Source organism: Dendropsophus ebraccatus, chromosome 14, assembly GCF_027789765.1.
Source record: "Dendropsophus ebraccatus isolate aDenEbr1 chromosome 14, aDenEbr1.pat, whole genome shotgun sequence".
In the NCBI taxonomy this organism is placed as follows: Eukaryota; Metazoa; Chordata; class Amphibia; order Anura; family Hylidae; genus Dendropsophus; species Dendropsophus ebraccatus.
In genome coordinates this window covers 13,597,520-13,618,286 of record NC_091467.1, presented here as the reverse complement: position 1 = coordinate 13,618,286, position 20,767 = coordinate 13,597,520, and the positions used below count along the sequence as shown (strand labels likewise).

At 45.0% G+C, this 20,767-nt stretch overlaps 2 protein-coding genes across 3 annotated transcripts; both read left to right on the top strand.

Moving 5' to 3' along the window:
- Positions 1 to 3,360: 3,360 nt before the first annotated feature.
- SMIM19 (small integral membrane protein 19) lies at positions 3,361 to 5,086 on the top strand. The gene is made up of 3 exons (XM_069952930.1): positions 3,361 to 3,522; positions 3,951 to 4,075; positions 4,614 to 5,086. Exons 1-3 carry the CDS (start codon positions 3,389 to 3,391, stop codon positions 4,667 to 4,669), a joined length of 315 nt encoding a protein of 104 aa, XP_069809031.1. The 5' UTR covers positions 3,361 to 3,388; the 3' UTR covers positions 4,670 to 5,086.
- A 3,622-nt stretch (positions 5,087 to 8,708) lies between these two features.
- EDEM2 (ER degradation enhancing alpha-mannosidase like protein 2) lies at positions 8,709 to 19,517 on the top strand. Of its 2 annotated transcripts, XM_069952311.1 has the most exons (11): positions 8,710 to 8,905; positions 9,720 to 9,830; positions 10,619 to 10,658; positions 11,566 to 11,671; positions 11,756 to 11,881; positions 13,115 to 13,326; positions 14,564 to 14,705; positions 15,638 to 15,762; positions 17,246 to 17,390; positions 17,484 to 17,605; positions 19,023 to 19,517. In XM_069952311.1, the coding sequence occupies exons 1-11, from the start codon at positions 8,799 to 8,801 to the stop codon at positions 19,476 to 19,478; spliced, it is 1,692 nt and encodes a 563-aa protein (XP_069808412.1). In that variant the 5' UTR covers positions 8,710 to 8,798; the 3' UTR covers positions 19,479 to 19,517. The 2 variants fall into 2 exon arrangements, with proteins under 2 accessions (XP_069808414.1, XP_069808412.1); XM_069952313.1 differs by lacking the exon at positions 9,720 to 9,830 and having other exon boundaries at positions 8,709 to 8,905.
- Positions 19,518 to 20,767: the final 1,250 nt, after the last annotated feature.

The window sequence follows — 20,767 nt, the reverse complement described above, 5'->3', positions numbered from 1 at the left end:
TATATAGGTGACTGTACACTACCCCCCCATCATCCCTGTATATAGGTGACTGTACACTACATCCCCCATCATCCCTGTATATAGGTGACTGTATACTACCTCCCCCCCCCATCATCCCTGTATATAGGTGACTGTACACTACAACCCCCATCATCCCTGTATATAGGTGACTGTACACTACAACCCCCATCATCCCTGTATATAGGTGACTGTACACTACACCCCCCATCCCTGTATATAGGTGACTGTACACTACCCCCCCCCCATCATCCCTGTATATAGGTGACTGTACACTACACCCCCCATCATCCCTGTATATAGGTGACTGTACACTACCCCTCCATCATCCCTGTATATAGGTGACTGTACACTACCCCCCCCCCCCATCATCCCTGTATATAGGTGACTGTACACTACCCCCCCCCCCCCATCATCCCTGTATATAGGTGACTGTACACTACACCCCCCATCATCCCTGTATATAGGTGACTGTACACTACCCCTCCATCATCCCTGTATATAGGTGACTGTACACTACATCCCCCATCATCCCTGTATATAGGTGACTGTACACTACACCCCCCATCATCCCTGTATATAGGTGACTGTACACTACACCCCCCATCATCCCTGTATATAGGTGACTGTACACTACATCCCCCATCATCCCTGTATATAGGTGACTGTACACTACACCCCCCATCCCTGTATATAGGTGACTGTACACTACATCCCCCATCATCCCTGTATATAGGTGACTGTACACTACACCCCCCCATCATCCCTGTATATAGGTGACTGTACACTACATCCCCCATCATCCCTGTATATAGGTGACTGTACACTACATCCCCCATCATCCCTGTATATAGGTGACTGTACACTACATCCCCCATCATCCCTGTATATAGGTGACTGTACACTACATCCCCCATCATCCCTGTATATAGGTGACTGTACACTACACCCCCCATCATCCCTGTATATAGCTGACTGTACACTACATCCCCCATCATCCCTGTATATAGGTGACTGTACACTACACCCCCCCATCCCTGTATATAGGTGACTGTACACTACATCCCCCATCATCCCTGTATATAGGTGACTGTACACTACACCCCCCATCATCCCTGTATATAGGTGACTGTACACTACACCCCCCCATCATCCCTGTATATAGGTGACTGTACACTACACCCCCATCCCTGTATATAGGTGACTGTACACTACACCCCCATCCCTGTATATAGGTGACTGTACACTACACCCACCATCCCTGTATATAGGTGACTGTACACTACACCCCCATCCCTGTATATAGGTGACTGTACACTACACCCCCCATCCCTGTATATAGGTGACTGTACACTACACCCCCCATCCCTGTATATAGGTGACTGTACACTACACCCCCCATCATCCCTGTATATAGGTGACTGTACACTACACCCCCCATCATCCCTGTATATAGGTGACTGTACACTACACCCCCCATCATCCCTGTATATAGGTGACTGTACACTACACCCCCATCATCCCTGTATATAGGTGACTGTACACTACACCCCCCATCCCTGTATATAGGTGACTGTACACTACACCCCCCATCATCCCTGTATATAGGTGACTGTACACTACCCCCCCATCATCCCTGTATATAGGTGACTGTACACTACACCCCCCCCCCCCCATCCCTGTATATAGGTGACTGTACACTACACCCCCCATCATCCCTGTATATAGGTGACTGTACACTACACCCCCATCCCTGTATATAGGTGACTGTACACTACACCCCCATCATCCCTGTATATAGGTGACTGTACACTACACCCCCATCCCTGTATATAGGTGACTGTACACTACACCCCCCATCATCCCTGTATATAGGTGACTGTACACTACACCCCCATCCCTGTATATAGGTGACTGTACACTACACCCCCCATCATCCCTGTATATAGGTGACTGTACACTACACCCCCATCCCTGTATATAGGTGACTGTACACTACACCCCCCATCCCTGTATATAGGTGACTGTACACTTCCCCCCCATCATCCCTGTATATAGGTGACTGTACACTACACCCCCCCCCATCCCTGTATATAGGTGACTGTACACTACACCCCCATCCCTGTATATAGGTGACTGTACACTACACCCCCCATCCCTGTATATAGGTGACTGTACACTACACCCCCCATCATCCCTGTATATAGGTGACTGTACACTACCCCCCCATCATCCCTGTATATAGGTGACTGTACACTACACCCCCCCCATCCCTGTATATAGGTGACTGTACACTACACCCCCCCATCCCTGTATATAGGTGACTGTACACTACATCCCCCATCATCCCTGTATATAGGTGACTGTACACTACACCCCCCCCATCATCCCTGTATATAGGTGACTGTACACTACAACCCCCATCATCCCTGTATATAGGTGACTGTACACTACATCCCCCATCATCCCTGTATATAGGTGACTGTACACTACCCCCCCCCCCCATCATCCCTGTATATAGGTGACTGTACACTACACCCCCCCATCCCTGTATATAGGTGACTGTACACTACACCCCCCCCCATCATCCCTGTATATAGGTGACTGTACACTACAACCCCCATCATCCCTGTATATAGGTGACTGTACACTACCCCCCCCCATCATCCCTGTATATAGGTGACTGTACACCCCCCCCCATCATCCCTGTATATAGGTGACTGTACACTACACCCCCCATCATCCCTGTATATAGGTGACTGTACACTACCCCCCCCATCATCCCTGTATATAGGTGACTGTACACTACCCCCCCCCCATCATCCCTGTATATAGGTGACTGTACACTACCCCCCCCCCCCCATCATCCCTGTATATAGGTGACTGTACACTACATCCCCCATCATCCCTGTATATAGGTGACTGTACACTACCCCCCCCATCATCCCTGTATATAGGTGACTGTACACTACACCCCCCATCATCCCTGTATATAGGTGACTGTACACTACCCCCCCCCCCATCATCCCTGTATATAGGTGACTGTACACTACCCCCCCCCCCCCCCATCATCCCTGTATATAGGTGACTGTACACTACATCCCCCATCATCCCTGTATATAGGTGACTGTACACTACACCCCCCATCATCCCTGTATATAGGTGACTGTACACTACACCCCCCATCATCCCTGTATATAGGTGACTGTACACTACACCCCCCATCATCCCTGTATATAGGTGACTGTACACTACATCCCCCATCCCTGTATATAGGTGACTGTACACTACACCCCCCATCAGACTATGTGACCTATGTTGCTGTGTTATTTTCTTGCAGTTACTCCAGGACACATCACTTGCATAGGATATGGCCCAGGGAGTTGGAGTAATGGCAGACGATGGGGCCATAGACTACTCTGTACATGAGGCCTGGAATGAAGCCACCAATGTCTATTTGATAGTGATTCTTGTCAGCTTTGGGCTCTTCATGTACGCCAGAAAGTGAGTTAGTTTCTTTCTTTTATGGGCAGAAAACAAAAGTTCCGGGTACAGTAGTGGATAAGTAAGAATCTGCTTTAAGTTTTAGATAAATACTTCTAGATGGGGTATCAGATCCTGCAGGAAGTGGTGTATTCTTTCCAGTCTGACACAGTGCTCTCTGCTGCCACCTCTGTCCAGAGCAGGAGAGGTTTTCTATGGGGATTCGCTGCTGCTCTGGACAGTTCCTGACATAGACAGAGGTGGCAGCAGAGAGCACTGTCAGACTGGAAAGAATACATCACTTCCTGCAGGACATACAGCAGCTGATAAGTACTGGAAGACTGGAGATTTTTAAATAGAAGTAAATTACAAATCTAAATAACTTTCTGAAACCAGTTGATTTGAAAGAAAAAGATTTTAAGTACTAAGATCTATTTTTTTCTGTACAGGAATAAAAGAAAGATCATGAGAATTTTTACCGTGCCGCCAACAGTGGAACCTGCATCACAGCCCAATTTCTACGATGACATGAAGAAGATTCGCCTCCGTCAGCAGCTAGAGATGTATTACATTGGTAAGAGTTCTCCATTTTGTCCTCCCCATTCAAAATATATATTTATTATATCCAATTATTGTAGTACGTACATGTTTTAGTGCAGGGGTAGGGAACTTTGGCTCTTCAGCTGTAGCAAAACTACAACTCCCATCATGCCTGGACAGCCAAAGCTAAAGCTTTGGCTGTCCAGGCATGATGGGAGTTGTAGTTTTGCAACAGCTGGAGGTCCGAGGTTCCCCATACCTGATGTAGAGGGTGGCAATGAGTCTTACTAAAAGGGAGAAATGAGAGGCTATGCTTCCTCCTCCATCTTCTCTATACTGATTTGATTGGTGAATAATATGAAGGAAACTATTAGAATGGGGGAGATTTATCAAACATGGTGTAAAGTGAAACTGGCTCAGTTGCCCCTAGCAACCAATCAGATTCCATCTTTCATTCCTCACAGACTCTTTGGAAAATTAAAGGTGGAATCTGATTGGTTGCTAGGGGCAATTGGGCCAGTTTCACTTTACACCAGTTTGATAAATCTCCCTCTATGTATTTTTACTTTCAGCTCGGAAACACGACCAACATAGTCAGAGCGAAAGCGTCCAACTCACCGTGGAATGAGAGGCGGAAGAGGACACTGCAAGGATGGGATGTCGGAAGGTTTTGTTGGCAACAGTGATTTACTATAGAGACCAGTGCGGAGCTCCACCCTAACATCGGAGGACAGTATATAAGGACTGGGGTGTGTGGTGCTGAAATTATACCGCAAGCCTCTGCTATATTGTAGATACTCATCTCTCCGCTCACAGAACAAGAACAGTTTTACAGTTAGGCTGGGTTCACACTGCGCTTTTTGCAAAAAAAAAACGGATAAAAAAAAACATGCAGTTGTGTTTGTTTTTGATCCATTTTTCCATTGACTTCCATTATAAAAAAAAAAAATCACAAAACACATCCTTTTATTTTTACCGTCCACAAAAATGTGGTCGACCATGTTTTCTGTATCTTAAAAAATAAATGGAAGAGTTTTGATCCTTTTCTTTTATAATTGAAGTCAATAGGAAAATGGATGAACATAAATGCAGTTTTTTTTTTTTTGCATTAAACTGATTGAAAAAAACGCAGTGTGAACTAAAGGTTGGGTTCACACTACGTTTTTGCAATCCGTTTTTTGAAGAAAAAAAAAACAAATTGCAATTTTGATCAGTTTTTCCATTGACTTTCATTATACAAAAAAGTGTTTTTTTTTTTTTTTTTTAACAGACAGAAAAATAAGGTCGACTATGTTTTTGTGTACGTTAAAAAAAAACAAATTTGTTTTGATATATTTTTTTTTTTTTAATAATGAAAATCAATGGAAAAACGGGTCCACACAATGCAATCAGTTTTTTCCATCCGTTTTTTTTTTTTTTTTTTTTCAAAAAAAAAAAAAGGGGATGAATAAAACAGATTGCAAAAACGTGGTGTGAACCCAGCCATACAGACAGTTCCAAAAAGAAAAAAAAATATATATATTTTTTTTTTTAATCGTAGACCATTTGGGGCCATCATATGGGAGCATTAACCACATTTTGGTTACTTCTCATTCTCATCAAATTGACAATACTGTTTTTTTAAGAAAAAAATCAGCAGCCAGAGAAGAGTGATTCCAAGTCTTACAAAGGCCGGGTCTATGTACATATATTACCAATGGACTTCCTGACTGTATATCTATAGGAATCCACAAGATCCTGTTATAGAAGAGACCAGGGGCCATACAGCATTGTATACTTATTATGGTTTTGTTCTCTTTTTACTAATAAAACAGATATTGATAGTGGGATAGTAAATGTTCCCTCTCAGGAGTAATGTTTCTTATAAGGTCATAAAACAATAAAAATCTTTTGGGAGGGTAACCGATATACAAATGATTTAGTGTCCTGTTACAGGGGCCGATGGCAGCCCGATCAATATTGTAAACGAGCACTTATCTGCCAGATTATACACTGAGCCTGTTACATGGCAAGGGCTGCATGGACATTGTTAGCGATGTCCGTGCACCTCTTGCCCAAACAGTACTTCACCGCGTTCCCGGTCTTCTCCTGCGCTCTGTATGCGTCCCGGCAACGCAGCCAGTGATTGGCTGAACGGCCTGCCAGCGCAGGCTGCTCTGAAGCCACAGTGCGCGGTGTCGGGACACATACAGAGCGCCGGTGAGCATCGGGAATGTGGACTGGTGAAGTATTAATTGTTTGGGCAATCATCAGCCATTGGCCAAGGTGATTTTAGCTCTGGCCCTAAAGAAATGATCAGCCGATAATCGTTGTCTCTATTAAATGGAGCGATAATTGGGCCGATTCAGTCGATTATCGCTCCGTGTAATATGGTGCATTTACACAGACAGATTATTTGACAGATTTTTAAAGCAAAAGCCAGGAATGGATTTGAGAAGAGGAGAAATCTCAATCTTTCCTTTTATACCTATTCTCTGTTTAATGTCTGTTCTTGGCTTTGGCTTCAAAAATCTGTCAGATAAATACGTCTGTGTAAACGCACTAATGGGGCCCTTACACTTGGTGGTTAGTAACACCTCACCACTCCTCAGGGTATCACTGCCAGGCCCAATCCCTCCGGATGTAATGCAGACTCCACTGGTTTAGGGTCCATTTATACAGACAGATTATCTGCCAAAGATTGAAGCCAAAGCCAGGAATGGATTAGAAAAGAGGAGAAATCTCAGTCTTTCCTTTATGACCTGATCTCTGTTTATTGTCTGTCCGTGCTTAGGCTTCAAATCTTTGGCAGATAATTTTTTAGATAATCTTTCTGTGTAAATGGACAAGATTGGACAGTGAGCTATTCTTCCAACCAATATCTGCGCTCAGAGAATTCCTCGGTTGCAGCTCCGCCTCTCATTGCGTCTCCGCCTCTCATTGCAGCTCCGCCTCTCATTGCGTCTTTGCTTCAGAAGACCGACAAGCAGAAGCACCCATTGGTCTCCCCGATACCCCGACTACACACATGTACCGTATGGTGCAGTGTAAGCCCAATGTGTATCGGGGTACCTTACCTTTTTTCTCAGGGAAATAATATTCCAAACATTTACAAACACTTTAAAAGGGTAGCTCATCCAAAAAATATATATATTCTTTCAAATCAACTGGTGGCAGAAATTTTTATAAGGGGTTATCCAGCGCTACAAAAACATGGCCACTGTCTTTCAGAGACACCACCGCTCTTGTCTCCAGCTTGGGGGGGGGGGTTGCCGCTCAGTTCCATTGAAGTGAATGGAGCTTAATTGCAAACTGCACCTGAACTGGAGACAAGAGGAGAACTGGAGAAAAAGGCCATGTTTTTGTAGCACTGGATAACTCCTTTAAGCTCCATTTACTTCAATGGAACGGAGTTCCAAACCCCACCCAATCTGGAGACAACAAAGGGGAAAAAGTGGCCATGTTTTTGTAGTGTTGGATAACCCCTTTAATTACTGTGTAAGGCTATGTTCACACTACGTATAAATACGGCCGTTGTTGCCATCTGCTTCAGTGGGATCCTGGCCAGAGCGTATACGCCCCGGCCGGGATCCCGTGCAGCGCCGCAAAGAACTGACATGTCAGTTTTCTGCGTCCGCAATTCAATGAATTGCGGCCGTAGGAAACCCTGTCGGTTTACACAGTAAAGCGAGCGGCTCCGGCCGCTTGCTTCACTGTGTGCTATGGGAGGTTCTGATGCCCCAGCATCAGAACCCTGCGGCCAAAAGATCATCCGTGCAGAGACCGGCCGTTCCGTGACGCGGTCGGTCTCTATACGTTGTGTGAACATAGCCTAAGGGTGCGTGCACACTACGGAATCCACGCATGTGATCCGTGGCGGATTCCGTCGCTCGTACCTGCACGCGGTGGCGCGCATCTCTGCCCGTGCCATAGATTAGAGTCTATAGCACAGGCGGAGATGCAGGCCGCCGCGTGCGGGTATGGGCGACGGAATCCACCGCGGGTCACACGTGTGGATTCTGCAGTGTGCACACACCATCAGAGTGGAAAGAATACACCATTTCCTGCAGGACATACAGCAGGTGATAAGTACTGGAAGACTAGAGATTTTTAAAAAGAAGTAAATTACTTATCTATATAACTTTCTGAAACCAGTTGATTTGAAACAAAAAGATTTTGCCGGAGTACCCCTTTAATTTACATTAAAAGGGATGAACAACATTTTGTCAAGTCTCTGAATTGTGAAAGAAAATCAACTCTACTCCTCGCCATATCCAGCGCCACCTTCTTTTTCCTTCTGATTATATAATCACATCTCCAGCCAATCACTGATCTCGATATCCTTGTGATCTCATTAGGTATACATCACAGCAACCGTGTAAACAGATCAGAAGGAAGGATTGATGAGAATTAAAGGGTGCCTACCTATAGTTAACCTATTTAACACAATCCTGAGCACGGGTATAAAAATAATAATAATGGAGAATCCCTTTAATTTAAACACAGCGAAGTTCTATGGGCTGTGATTACAGATCGCGTCACGTGACAGCACTCAGCAGGACCCAGAAGCTGAGCGATCACGTGGTCAAGACATCACACTGGCATCTAACGCTGAGTCTGCTTATCCTAAGCCACGCCCCCTAGCGATGACGACTCACCAGAAAGAAAGATGGCCGCCAGTGTGACCCGTCATCCTGACCAATGGCGGCGCTGCTTCTGTCTAAACCAGGAAGTGGGCGGGATTTATGTGTTAGGATGCTGTGAGCAGGCAGGAGCCGATGGTCGGGCTGGTGTATGTAGTGTATGTGGGGGTGCTGATAGCCGTGCTGCCGGGACACAATGCCAGGCATAGCCCGATCACTCAGCAGGACATGGCTAAGTACAGGTAAGAGTACTGGGGGTGATGGGGGCAGTAGTCACCTGGATGGACTACAATGCCCAGCAAACACTGTGACAGAGTCAGACCTGCAGTGCTCATAGGGCTGTGTGACATTTTCTTAAAGTGACAGTAACACTTTAAGCAGCATTAGCCTTTTAAAGGGAACCTGTCACTATTTTCATGCTGCCCGAACCGCACCTGTTATTAGTGCAGTCTGAGATCTGACAGTATTGAGTTTCAGTCTCTATTTGTTTAAAGTGTCACTGTCGTTTTAAATTTTATTTTGCAGAAATTAATAGTACAGGCGATTTTAAGAAACTCTGTAAATGGGTTTATTAGCCGAAAAATGCGTTTTTATCATGAGAAAGCAGTTTGAAGCGCTCCCCCCTGTCTTCATGGTTCTCTATAGAGAGGGGAGATGAGGCACCAAAACAGGACAAGAAAGAGTTAATTTACAGCTACATCACTGGGCTATCTCCTCTGACAGCACTGACCTCTCTGACCCCTGAATACCGGCTTTCACACAGGTCCCACTGTGTAATCCTATGTTTTTGCTACCGACTGACCTCTATCCTCCCCCTCCTCACTCCATTGGTTACACAGGGCTCGACTGATGTAAAAGAGCCGAGATTTCCTGATAATGAGCAGTGGAGGAGGGGGATGGGGGACCTGGGGAAAGTCTTTTTGAATGCAGATGATGGCAGATTTGCCTAATAAACCCAATTAAAAAGTTTCTTAAAATCGCCTGGACTATTGATTTCTGCAAAAAAAAAATGAATCGTCAGTGACGCTTCAGCCTATAGACGTGCTGTATTTCCAGGGATCGGGTGAAGGCCATGTTCTATCACGCGTACAACAACTACCTGGACAACGCCTTCCCGTACGATGAGCTGAGGCCTCTGACGTGTGATGGCCAGGACACCTGGGGGAGGTAAGCCATCGCTGACATGTGCCTCGCCATAGTTAGCCATAGTTTCTTAGGATCTAAATGCAGCTCTGGGTCGGCTACACTGATGGACCCCATTGCCTTTATGGGGGGTCTGTCATGTTTCCATTATGGTGCTTTATCAGATTACCTAACACATGTAATAAAGGCTCCCCGACCCAGATGTCAGCCGAGGCCGGACGTGTACGGGGCACCGCAACCTCCTCCGGGAAAACAAAGATCAGACGTGATAACTCACTGCCACAACAATCTGAGGTGTATGTGTCTGGCAGCGGCTTATCCCTCTTTGTTGTCCTCTGATCCCCTGATGCTGCTGATCCTTACTGTCAGCGCTTCCTCTTCAAGTCCTGATACGCTCACTGCTCACCATTGCGATCTGTGATTACCTGGGCATGTGTTTCTTACACGTTGGGACGGAGAGGAGGAAGCGCTGGTAGGAGGGTAAAGTTTTTGTGGTGATCTATCCCCACCCTGGGCACATTTAAAGGGGAACTTTAAGCAGATTAGATCTAGTGCACGGGGCGCTGAGGATGAGGCTATGTCTCTTACCTTCCTCTTCGGCACCGTTCCCGTGCTGGTAGCAGTTTAATCCTTGGTCCGGAGCACCGTTAGGAGCACTGCCCCACCCCCAGAGCGTGAGACAGCCCGCTCCTTGTATTGATAATTGACGGAGTGGGCCGGCCATTCTCAGTCACATGGTTTTATTATCTCTATATATTATCTATTATCTTACAGGTCACTCTAAGCGCTCACTCTCTTCTCTTCTATTTCAGCTTTTCTTTGACTCTGATTGATGCGCTGGACACATTATTGGTGGGTATTTACCTGCAGACGCCATAACCACAATATGTTATTACGCGTTATTCTTATTACTAAGACCCCTTACACGTCATGTTTTGGGGCTACATCAAGATGTGTTAAAAAAAAAAGTCTTCCAACATGTACTGCCGTGCGCCCATACACTTTTAAGGAGTAGTTCACAAAAAAAAATCTATAAAATCAACTGGTGCCAGACATTTGTTATTTACTTCTATTTAAAAAAATCACCATTCTTCCAGTACTTATCAGCTGCTGTATGTCCTGCAGGAGGTGGTGTATTCTTTCCAGTCTGACTCCACCTCTGTCCATGTCAGGAACTGTCCAGAGCAGGAGAGGTTTTCTATGGGGATTTGCTGTTGCTCTGGACAGTTCCTGACATGGACAGAGGTGGCAGCAGAGAGCACTGTGTCAGACTGGGAAAAATACACCACTTCCTGCAGGACATACAGCAGCTGATAAGTACTGGAAGAATCGAGAATTTTTTAATCGTAAATTACAAATCTCTGGCACCAGTTGATTTGAAAGAAAAAGAAAAATTAGTGAACCACCCCTTTAAAAGGAAACATATAGTGGGTTAGAAGAATCTAACCAGCTGATATATCCCTATCGCACACCTGGCTGGCCCGCTCTGCTCATATTCATTAAAAGGGGCGCAAAGAAGATGGCAGGTCGGTGCACCCAGTAGTCCCTCCCCCAGTGCCACAAAATGCCGAATTAGCCTATTGATTAAAAAAAGTCACCGAGGATGACCGTAAGAATCTTACCTTCATCCTCGGCACCCCTTGCGCTATAAGGACGTATCAGCAGATTGGATACGTCTGTTACTGTTATGCAGAATCGGTAAAACGTTAGACATCTTGTACAGCGAATGAATAAGTCTCATCCGGTTTGGGATTTGCAGATTATTGGCAATGTCTCCGAGTTCCACCGAGTGGTGAACGTCCTGCAGGACACTGTGGACTTTGATATCGACGTCAACGCTTCAGTGTTCGAGACCAACATCCGAGGTTTACCTTATTAATATTTATGTTATTGGTATGGTATATGTTATTTTATATATCCTACTATAATTGATATCACTTTGGTTTTAGTGGTCGGGGGGCTTCTGTCCGCTCACCTCCTGTCTAAGAAAGCTGGCCTGGAGCTGGAGCCCGGGTGGCCGTGTTCTGGCCCGTTACTTCGCATGGCAGAAGATGCAGCTAGGAAACTTCTTCCAGGTAAAACAGAGTATTTAAAGGGAACCTATCATGCTGGCTGATAACAAGTCATTGGTCCAATGGGGGAGGGTGAAGCTGTTAGGGACCGCCCCAATGACTTGTGGTTCAGGCAGCATGAAAGTGATGCTAGCTTTATTTAAAGGGGTAGTTCACCAAAAAATGCTTTCTTTCAAATCAACTGGTGCCAGAAAGTGTCAGAGATTTGTAATTTACTCCTATTAAAAAATCTCCAGTCTTTATCAGTATTTATCAGCTGCTGTATGTCCTGAAAGAAGTGGTGGATTCTTTATGGTGTAACTGGAAAGATTAGAAAACACCGGGGGCGCACATAGTGTGTTACTGCAAATTGGATATTAGAATAAAAATGGTGGCTTTGGAGCCGCTCACCTGGGGTGGTCATGCTACGAGCCCGACACCGCCGATCGCATAATCAAATATTGAGCCTCTTGCAGCCAGTCTGCGGGGTCGGGAGATCCTGGTGGAGAATCAATGGAAGGTTATACCAGCTGGAGGTTCAACAATGCAAGAAGATCCGGGACTTTGGTGGCGCTGACGGCATCAGATGGACATCACTCCTTCAATGATGGGAGTAGTAGTACTTGATGTAAAATCAAGGCTTTATTTCAAGAATTACGCAGATTTGCATGCAGATCTCCTTGCACGGTTGTATCTCCAGCTGGCATGACCTTTCCTGGATTCTTTCCAGTCTCACACAGTGCTATAGGTTTTCTATGGGGATTTGCTACTGCTCTGAACAGTTCCTGACATGGACAGAGGTGGCAGCAGAGAGCACTGTGTCAGACTGGAAAGAATACACCTGTTCCTGCAGGACATACAGCAGCTGATAAGTACTGGAAGACTGAAGATTTTATAATAGAAGTAAACTAGAAATCTGTCATCAGCTGATTTTTTGGTGAACTACCTCTTTAAAATGGTCAGCTCATCTCAACAACCTTTACCCCAAGCACCTTCTTTAGGTGTGTTTTAATTAAAATGACTGGATACAAAGCCGGGTACAGATCATAAATAAAGGACTCGAATGAAGAAAAGACTGAGACTACTTTACTTTTATTTAATGTTTGAGTTTGTGTTCAATAATTGCAATAAAAAACAAAAAAAACCTTGAAGGCGAGAACACAACCCCTGCATGTGGTGGCAGTCCAGGTAGCAGGGGAGAACAGGGGCGGCCACGGCAAAAAGATTATTTCACAATTTATTTTATATTTTTTCCAGCGTTTGATACACAGACTGGAATGCCGTTTGGAACAGTCAACCTCCTGCGAGGGGTTAACCCCACAGAGACTCCGGTGACGTGCACTGCGGGGATCGGAACCTACATCATTGAGTTTGCAACGCTGAGTCGCTTAACAGGGGATCCAGAATTCGAAAGGGTAGCAAAGCGAGCCCTCCGAGGATTGTGGGAGAGTCGCTCAGAGATTGGATTGGTGAGGAGACTGTGTGGTCCTATGGAGAGCTCTTAGGGCCCTATTACACGGGCCGATTATCGTGCGAAAAATCGTTATATCGTTTGAATTTAAACAATAATTGTTCTGTGTAATTGCAGGCAATGATCGAAAAATCGTTCGTATGTCGTTGATCGTTCATTTAAATCTGAACCTAAAATTATCGTTAATCATTCGCTGTAATTCCACATTCGTTCGTTTAAGTTCCACACTTGTTCACTAATCGTCAGTGTAATTGCACATTGTTCATTGTTTTGCTGGGATCAGCAGGAATAAACGATCATAGTAATGCTGCGTTTGCACGGAACATCGTGCAAATTTGCACGATAACGATCAAATTTGAACAATAATCGTACGTGTAAACGCAGCAAACGATCAAGCGACGAGCGAGAAATCGTTCATTTTGATCTTTGAACATGTTCTCAAATCGTCGTTGGTCGTTCGCAAAAAATTTGCAGGTCGTTCACCGATTTAACCTATGTGCGAGATAGGCTTAAGTGATCGCAAAACGATTTTTCCATACGATATATTGTTTCGTCTAAATGCTGATCGTTATAACAAAAAATCATTGGGCGAATTATCGCTCCGTGTAAACGCAGCATAACAATCGTAACTAACGGCCATGGTTCTGTGTAATATGGTGAACAATTTCAGGTTAACGACAAACAATCTCGTTTGCGATCGTTTATCGTTAGTCGTTAAAAATCGCTCTGTTAGGGCCCTATTCTACGGGACGATTATCGTTCGGATAATCGTTACATCGTTCGGATTGAAGCGATAATCGTTTGGTTGAATAGCAGGTAACGATTAAACGACGAACGAGAAATCGCTTAATAAGACCTGGACCTATTTTTATTGTTGCTCCTTCGCAAATCGTTTACATGGAATAAGACGCAATTGCGACGACAAAACGACCGCAAGAACAATCATAAATATCATCGTTCTGTGTAATTGGGTGAACGATTTCAGGTCGTTCGCAATAGCGGTCGTTTGAGATCGTTTAGCGAACAATAATTGTCCCGTGGAGCATGCTGGAGTCTGATCATTCGGCATTTGATTACCGATGGCTGAAAAAGTTGGATGCTGTTCTAGGGAGTCCTGGTAACCATGGATACAGTCATAGGCCGAACAATCAGATAGTTGTGTTTTTCTCTACTCATAACCCTAGAAAGGAAAAAAAAAAAATTCTTTTTTTTTTTTTTATGTGTTTCCCTTGTAGGTAGGAAATCACATAGATGTAATCACTTCCAAATGGGTGGCCCAGGATGCGGGGATCGGAGCCGGCGTTGACTCCTATTTTGAATACCTTGTTAAAGGAGCCATTCTTCTACAGGATGAGGAGATGATGTCCATGTTTCTGGGTAAGCCTCAGGGAGTGATTGTAAACTTCATAACTAAGGTTTTTTTTTTTAATATATTTATTTTGTCTTTTATCTGTTATTTTTATTAGATTGCTTAAGGCAACATATAGACCTCCAATAGTAAGGATGCACAGATATTGGTTTTTAGTTAAAGGGGTACTCTGGCAATTGTTTTCTTTCATATCAACTGGTGTCAGAAAGTTATTCAGGTTTCTTAAAATCTCAAGCTTTCCAGTACTTACCAGCTGCTGTATGTCCTGCAGGAAGTGGTGTAATCTCTCCAGTCTGACACAGTGCTCTTTGCTGCCACCTCTGTCCATGTCAAGAACTGTCCAGAGCATCCCCATAGAAAACCTTTCCTGCTCTGGACAGTTCCTGACATGGACAGAGGTGGCAGCAGAGAGCACTGTGTCAGACTGGAAAGAATACAGCACTTCCTGTAAAGCATACAGCAGCTGACAAGTACTAGAAGTTTGGAGATTTTTAAATGGAAATAAATCACAAATCTGTATAACTTTGTAATACCAGTTGATTAGAAAAAAAAATTTCCCCGCTGGAGTACCACTTTAAGAGTATAGGACAACAATATAGATTATATAGTTGCAGGATCAGAGGACTAAGTGTACAGAGCGAGTCCAGTCCTGAAATAGTAATGTAAAGTAACTGCGGTCACCTAAAACAGTCCATGCACATGAGAGAGCCGAGCCTTAGTTCAGCCTGGGCAACACCTCTAAACGATATTGGAATCCAGCCCACTTGGTCCTCCTGTTACCATCCTCCATAGGGCGCAGAGAGTCAGGAGACCCCTAGACCTATTACATAGTGAGACAATCCCTCTGGAAGCGGCAGGTTCTTATAGCTATGATGGAAGAACCACAGTATCGGTTATATCGGTATCCTGAATCTCATAGGAAAACATTTCCCTTCCTTAGATTACAACAAGGCCATTCAGAACTACACCAAGTATGATGACTGGTATGTCTGGGTGCAGATGTATAAGGGCACCGTCTCCATGCCAATATTCCAGTCCTTGGAAGCCTTCTGGCCTGGGTTACAGGTAAGCGGCTTTCGCTACAGGGTCTTCTCTGCCCCCCTGGTTAGTTTATGACTTGGTTGGATGTAAGTTATTACATGATAATGGTAAAGGGAAGGGGGGGGGGGGGGGGGATTGTGCATTTTGCACGGATCTCTTTTAAGTTGGCCATATACCTTAACCTTTTCACAACCTGGGGTCATTGATTCCTCAATGCCCAGGTCGTTTTAGGACATCAGCTTATAGGATCATAATGATCCCATAAGCTGATGTCCCTGTGTCTGCCCCCTCTCCTCTGTCCCCTGCTGCTGTTACTATCTTGTAACAGCGGCAGGGGAGAGAGGGGAGGGGGCAGAGCTCACGGGCCCGCACCCCGCACACCAGCCTTTCCTCCCTCTCCCCGCCGGCTTCCATAGCCAGGAAACCGGAAGCCTGGCTCCGCAGAGCCCCAATGGACAGCGGACAGAGAATTCTCCCTCTGTAGAGGGAGAATTCTCTGTCAGAAGCCCTATAGATGCTGCAGTCGTGCTGACCACAGTATGTATAGGGTGATCACTGATAGCCATGACCCTCCGGGGATGACACAGACCCAGCTCCTGCGCCTGTGTCGTGCTGCGGCGCGAATTAACAACGCTGCAGCATAGGTTGCAGTGATGTTAATTTACTGCCCAGCGGCAGGAGGGGGTTAAGTAAGTGATGCCCGAACGATTAGTCTTTCTCCGGACCAGCTCCTGTCCTCCCCTTAGAGCCCTATTACTACCGTGAATAAAATCGTTATATCGTTTGAATTTAAACGATAATTGTTCAGTGTATTTGCAGGCAACAATCGCTGTAATTCCGTATTCGTTCACTAATCGTTCAGTGTAATTCCAAATTGTTCCTTCATTTCCTGGGATCAGATGGAGTAAACGATCGTAGTAAGAATCGTAACTAACGACCATCGTTCTGTGTAATATGGTGAACGATTTCAGGTTGACGATAAACAATCTAGTTTGCATTCGTTAATCGTTAAAAATTGCTTACTTGCACAGGAACTTTTCTCATGAGCGCTCCTTTGTTCTCTATGGGAAGGGGTAAGCCGCAGAGAGCTATGGCTGCGGCTTATCTCTCTTCAAACAAAGGAGCAGGGCGATAATTTTTCATCACGCCTGAACCTTATCTCCACTGACATCATCTATCGGAAGACTCCCGTACACCTATGATTGGCGACCAAACCCCAGCGTGCACGGCCATAAAAAGACTAACGTGTATGGGGACCTTTAGCTATCGCTGCTTTATCTCTATTGATAAGTATATTTGTACACATAAGGGAAGATTTATCAAACTGGTGTAAAGTGGAATTGGCCAGATTCCACCTTTCATTTTCCAAAGAGTCTGTGAGGAATGAAAGGTGGAATCTGATTGGTTGCTAGGGGCAACTGAGCCAGTTTCACTTTACACCATGTTTGTTAACCCCCCCCCCCCCCCCCCCCCCCCGGTTTCTAACAATACAATCTTTGTCCTCTAGAGCCTAATAGGAGATATTGGGAATGCAATGAGGACGTTCCTAAACTATTACACGGTCTGGAAGCAGTTTGGCGGATTACCGGAATTCTACAATATTCCACAAGGATTTACTGTGGACAAGAGAGAGGGCTACCCGCTGCGGCCCGGTAGGTTCATGGACATCGGTTACGTTGGATAGGATTGATGCTCTCCTGGAAGAAGGGCAGGAATCCATTGAATTTGTCTGTGATGTCTTCCAGAGCTGATAGAGAGCGCCATGTATCTGTATAGAGCCACCAAGGACCCGACACTGCTGGAACTGGGAAGAGATGCTATAGAATCCATTGAGAAAATAAGTAAAGTGGATTGTGGATTTGCAACGGTACGTCCTGTAGTGGGACTAGTAGTGTTCTCTGAACCCGAATGCTCTGCGTATTGTTTCCTGTAGCTGAATTAGGCCGGGTTCACACTGCGTTTTTGCAATCCGTTTTTTGAAGGAAAAAAAAAGGATGAAAAACGCATTGCAAAAATGGATGCATTTGTGTGCATCGGTTTTGATCCGTTTTTCTATTGACTTCCATTATAAAAAAAAAACTGATCCGTTTTTTTTTTTTTTTACGGACACAAAAACGTTGCTGACACTATTTTTATTTTTTTGTCCGTTAAAAAAAACGGATCCGTTAAACATATGCTAAAAACGCAGTGTGAACCCAGCCTTAGATGGATGCCTCCCTGGGGAGTCCTGGAGAACTTAGGGACAGCCTATGGCCTATAGCTGTATCCATATTCTCCAGGACTCCCTAGGGCGGCTTCCAACTTCTTCAGCCACCGATAACCAAGTGCTGGGAGTTCTGGTTTGAGGTTTGCTCATCTCTAATCCTGAACAATGCTGCTATTTCCCCTTACATATTACCCTATGAGGTTGTCAAACAATCATCTTCTACACTAGACAATCTCTTTAAAGTGTTGCCATATACCAGGGGGACACTAAGGAAAGGAGTTAGTTTTTCCTTTATCATCAGCCCCATTTTCATACAATCTTTCATTTTATTAACCCCTTCCAGCATCAGTGCATAACAGTACGTCCTGATGTGGGTGGGGGCGTTCAGAGAGGGGTTGTGCGGAGGCCCAGCTCTGAACCGCCATGATCCCGGGTGCTTTGTGTAGCCCAGTACCGCGGCCATTAGCGGGCGCGGTCCGATCGCCGCTCATGATAATTATTCATTTTAAATGCAGCTGTCAAAACCGACACATGCATTTAAATGTATTGTTTCCCCCTTTCCCTGGTGTTTAGTGGGGGGATGTGCCTGGTCTGCTGCAGACCAGAGTAATACAGCAATGATCTGATCTGCAGTGATCTCTATGGGAGATCACGGCAGTAATACTAAAAGTCTCTCAGGGGGACTAAAAGTTACAGTGTACAGTAAAAAAAAGTGTTTTTCCATTTTATAAATAAAAATAAAGAAACATATTTGGTATCGCTGCGTGCGTAATCGATTGAACTAAGTTATTACATTCCTGATCTCACGCCGTAAACGGCGTAATCACAATAACCCACTGTGTAACACACTGTGGGGGAGATTTATCAATTGGTGTAAAGTGAAACTGGCTCAGTTGCCCCTAGCAACCAATCAGATTCCACCTTTCATTCCTCACAGACTCTTTGAAAAAATGAAAGGTAGAATCTGATTGGTTGCTAGGGGCAACTGAGCCAGTTTCACTTTACACCATGTTGATAAATCTCCCCCTGTATCCTTACATTTGGGCATCCTAATCCTTATACTTTATTTCTCCCCCAGATCAAAGACGTCCGAGATCACAAATTAGACAACCGAATGGAATCTTTCTTTCTGGCAGAAACAATAAAATATCTCTATCTGTTATTCGACCCGGACAACTTCATCCACAATGACGGATCTGAATTTGACCTGGTAGTGACCCCCTATGGGGAATGTGTGGTGGGTGCCGGAGGCTATGTGTTCAATACAGAAGCTCACCCCATTGACCCTGCAGCGCTGCACTGCTGCAAACAGGACAATGCAGAGAAGTGGGAGGTGGAAGACCTGCTCAGGGAATTCTTCTCTGTGAAGCCAAAGAAATCCAGAAAAGAAAAAGCTAAAGACGCGACGGGCCGGGATCCATTCTATAGTAGAACTCAGAACAGAACAAACGCCAAGCGGACATCTCTTCTCCATTGCCCCAGCCAACCCTTTAGCTCTAAACTGTCCATTTTGGGACAGGTTTTTCTAGAATAATCCTATAGATCAGGGGTAGGGAACCTTGGGTCTCCAGCTGTTGCAAAACTACAACTCCCATCATGCCTGGACAGCCAAAGCTAAAGCAATGATGGGAGTTGTAGTTTTGCAACAGCTGGAGACCCAAGGTTCTGTTCCCTTGCTATAGACTGGAGTCTTTTCTGTTTGTTTCTTTACACTTTGTAGAATTTATTTGTAAATATAAATATTGTTGTTTACACGGAATTGGAACATAATTATAATTCCGTTAGAAATGGATAACGAGAATCTGCAGAGCATCTCCGAAATAGTAGTTGAGACTAAAAATGAGCGAACCTTGTATACATCCGGCTTTGATGGATGTGCGCTCAGATTTGGCCAAACCAGAACGCTCTGCATTTTATTACCAGTGACCGAAGAAGCTGGATGCAGGCCTATAGCTGTATCCATAGGTGGATTATAATGATGGCAATCTGGGCTACCACCGGGCCCCTAAGCTCCAGGGGGGCCCAGTGAAATTGCCACCATTATAACGTCACCACCAGTCAATAGCCAGCTTGTCCATAGCAAAGTTTACATTATGCAGAGGCAGAAGTAACAGCACCGCCTGCTGCAGTGCTGTGCTCTGGCCCTTTAATTGTCAGCGTTCCCGATGAATGTTCACAGTTAAAGGGGTTATCCAGCGAAAATCTTTTTCTTTCAAATCAACTGGTGCCAGAAAGTTTATACAGATTTGTAATTAACTTCTATAAAAAAAATCTCAGGTCTTCCCATACTTATCAGCTGCTGTATGTCCTGCAGGAAATGTTTTATTTTGTCTGACACTGCTCTCTGCTGCCACCTCTGGCCGAGGCAGGAATCCCCATAGAAAATTTCTCCTGCTCTGGACAGTTCCTGTCTCCGCCAGAGATGTCAGCAGAGAGCTCTGTGTCTGACTGAAAATAAAACAAAACTTCCTGCAGGATATACAGCAGCTGATAAGTATGGGAAGACTTGAGATTTTTTAATAGAAGTAAATTACTGTTGTTGCCTAGGGGGGGTATCAGCTACAAGGAGAATAATGCCTTTGGGCGGGGGGGGGTTTGACATTGCTTTCAGGGGGCGTCACCATCACCTGCTTGGGTATTTCCTACAGGAGGGGGGTCATTGTTACAGGGGAAATGTTGTGTGTGTTTGTGGGGAGGGGGTTTACTATAATGTTCCTATGTGGTTCTGTAACACACAATGGGGGAGATTTATCAAACATGGTGTAAAGTGAAATTGGCTCAGTCGCCCCTAGCAACCAATCAGATTCCACCTTTCATTCCTCA

Coding starts and splice junctions, on each gene's coding strand:
- SMIM19 (XM_069952930.1), top strand. CDS start 3,389: ATGGCCCAGGGAGTTGGAGTAATGGCAGACGATGGGGCCATAGACTAC. Junction 3,523..3,950: donor CTCTTCATGTACGCCAGAAA/GTGAGTTAGTTT, acceptor TTTTCTGTACAG/GAATAAAAGAAAGATCATGA. Junction 4,076..4,613: donor GCTAGAGATGTATTACATTG/GTAAGAGTTCTC, acceptor TTTTACTTTCAG/CTCGGAAACACGACCAACAT.
- EDEM2 (XM_069952311.1), top strand. CDS start 8,799: ATGGTCGGGCTGGTGTATGTAGTGTATGTGGGGGTGCTGATAGCCGTG. Junction 10,659..11,565: donor ATGCGCTGGACACATTATTG/GTGGGTATTTAC, acceptor TGGGATTTGCAG/ATTATTGGCAATGTCTCCGA. Junction 17,391..17,483: donor GGGCTACCCGCTGCGGCCCG/GTAGGTTCATGG, acceptor GATGTCTTCCAG/AGCTGATAGAGAGCGCCATG.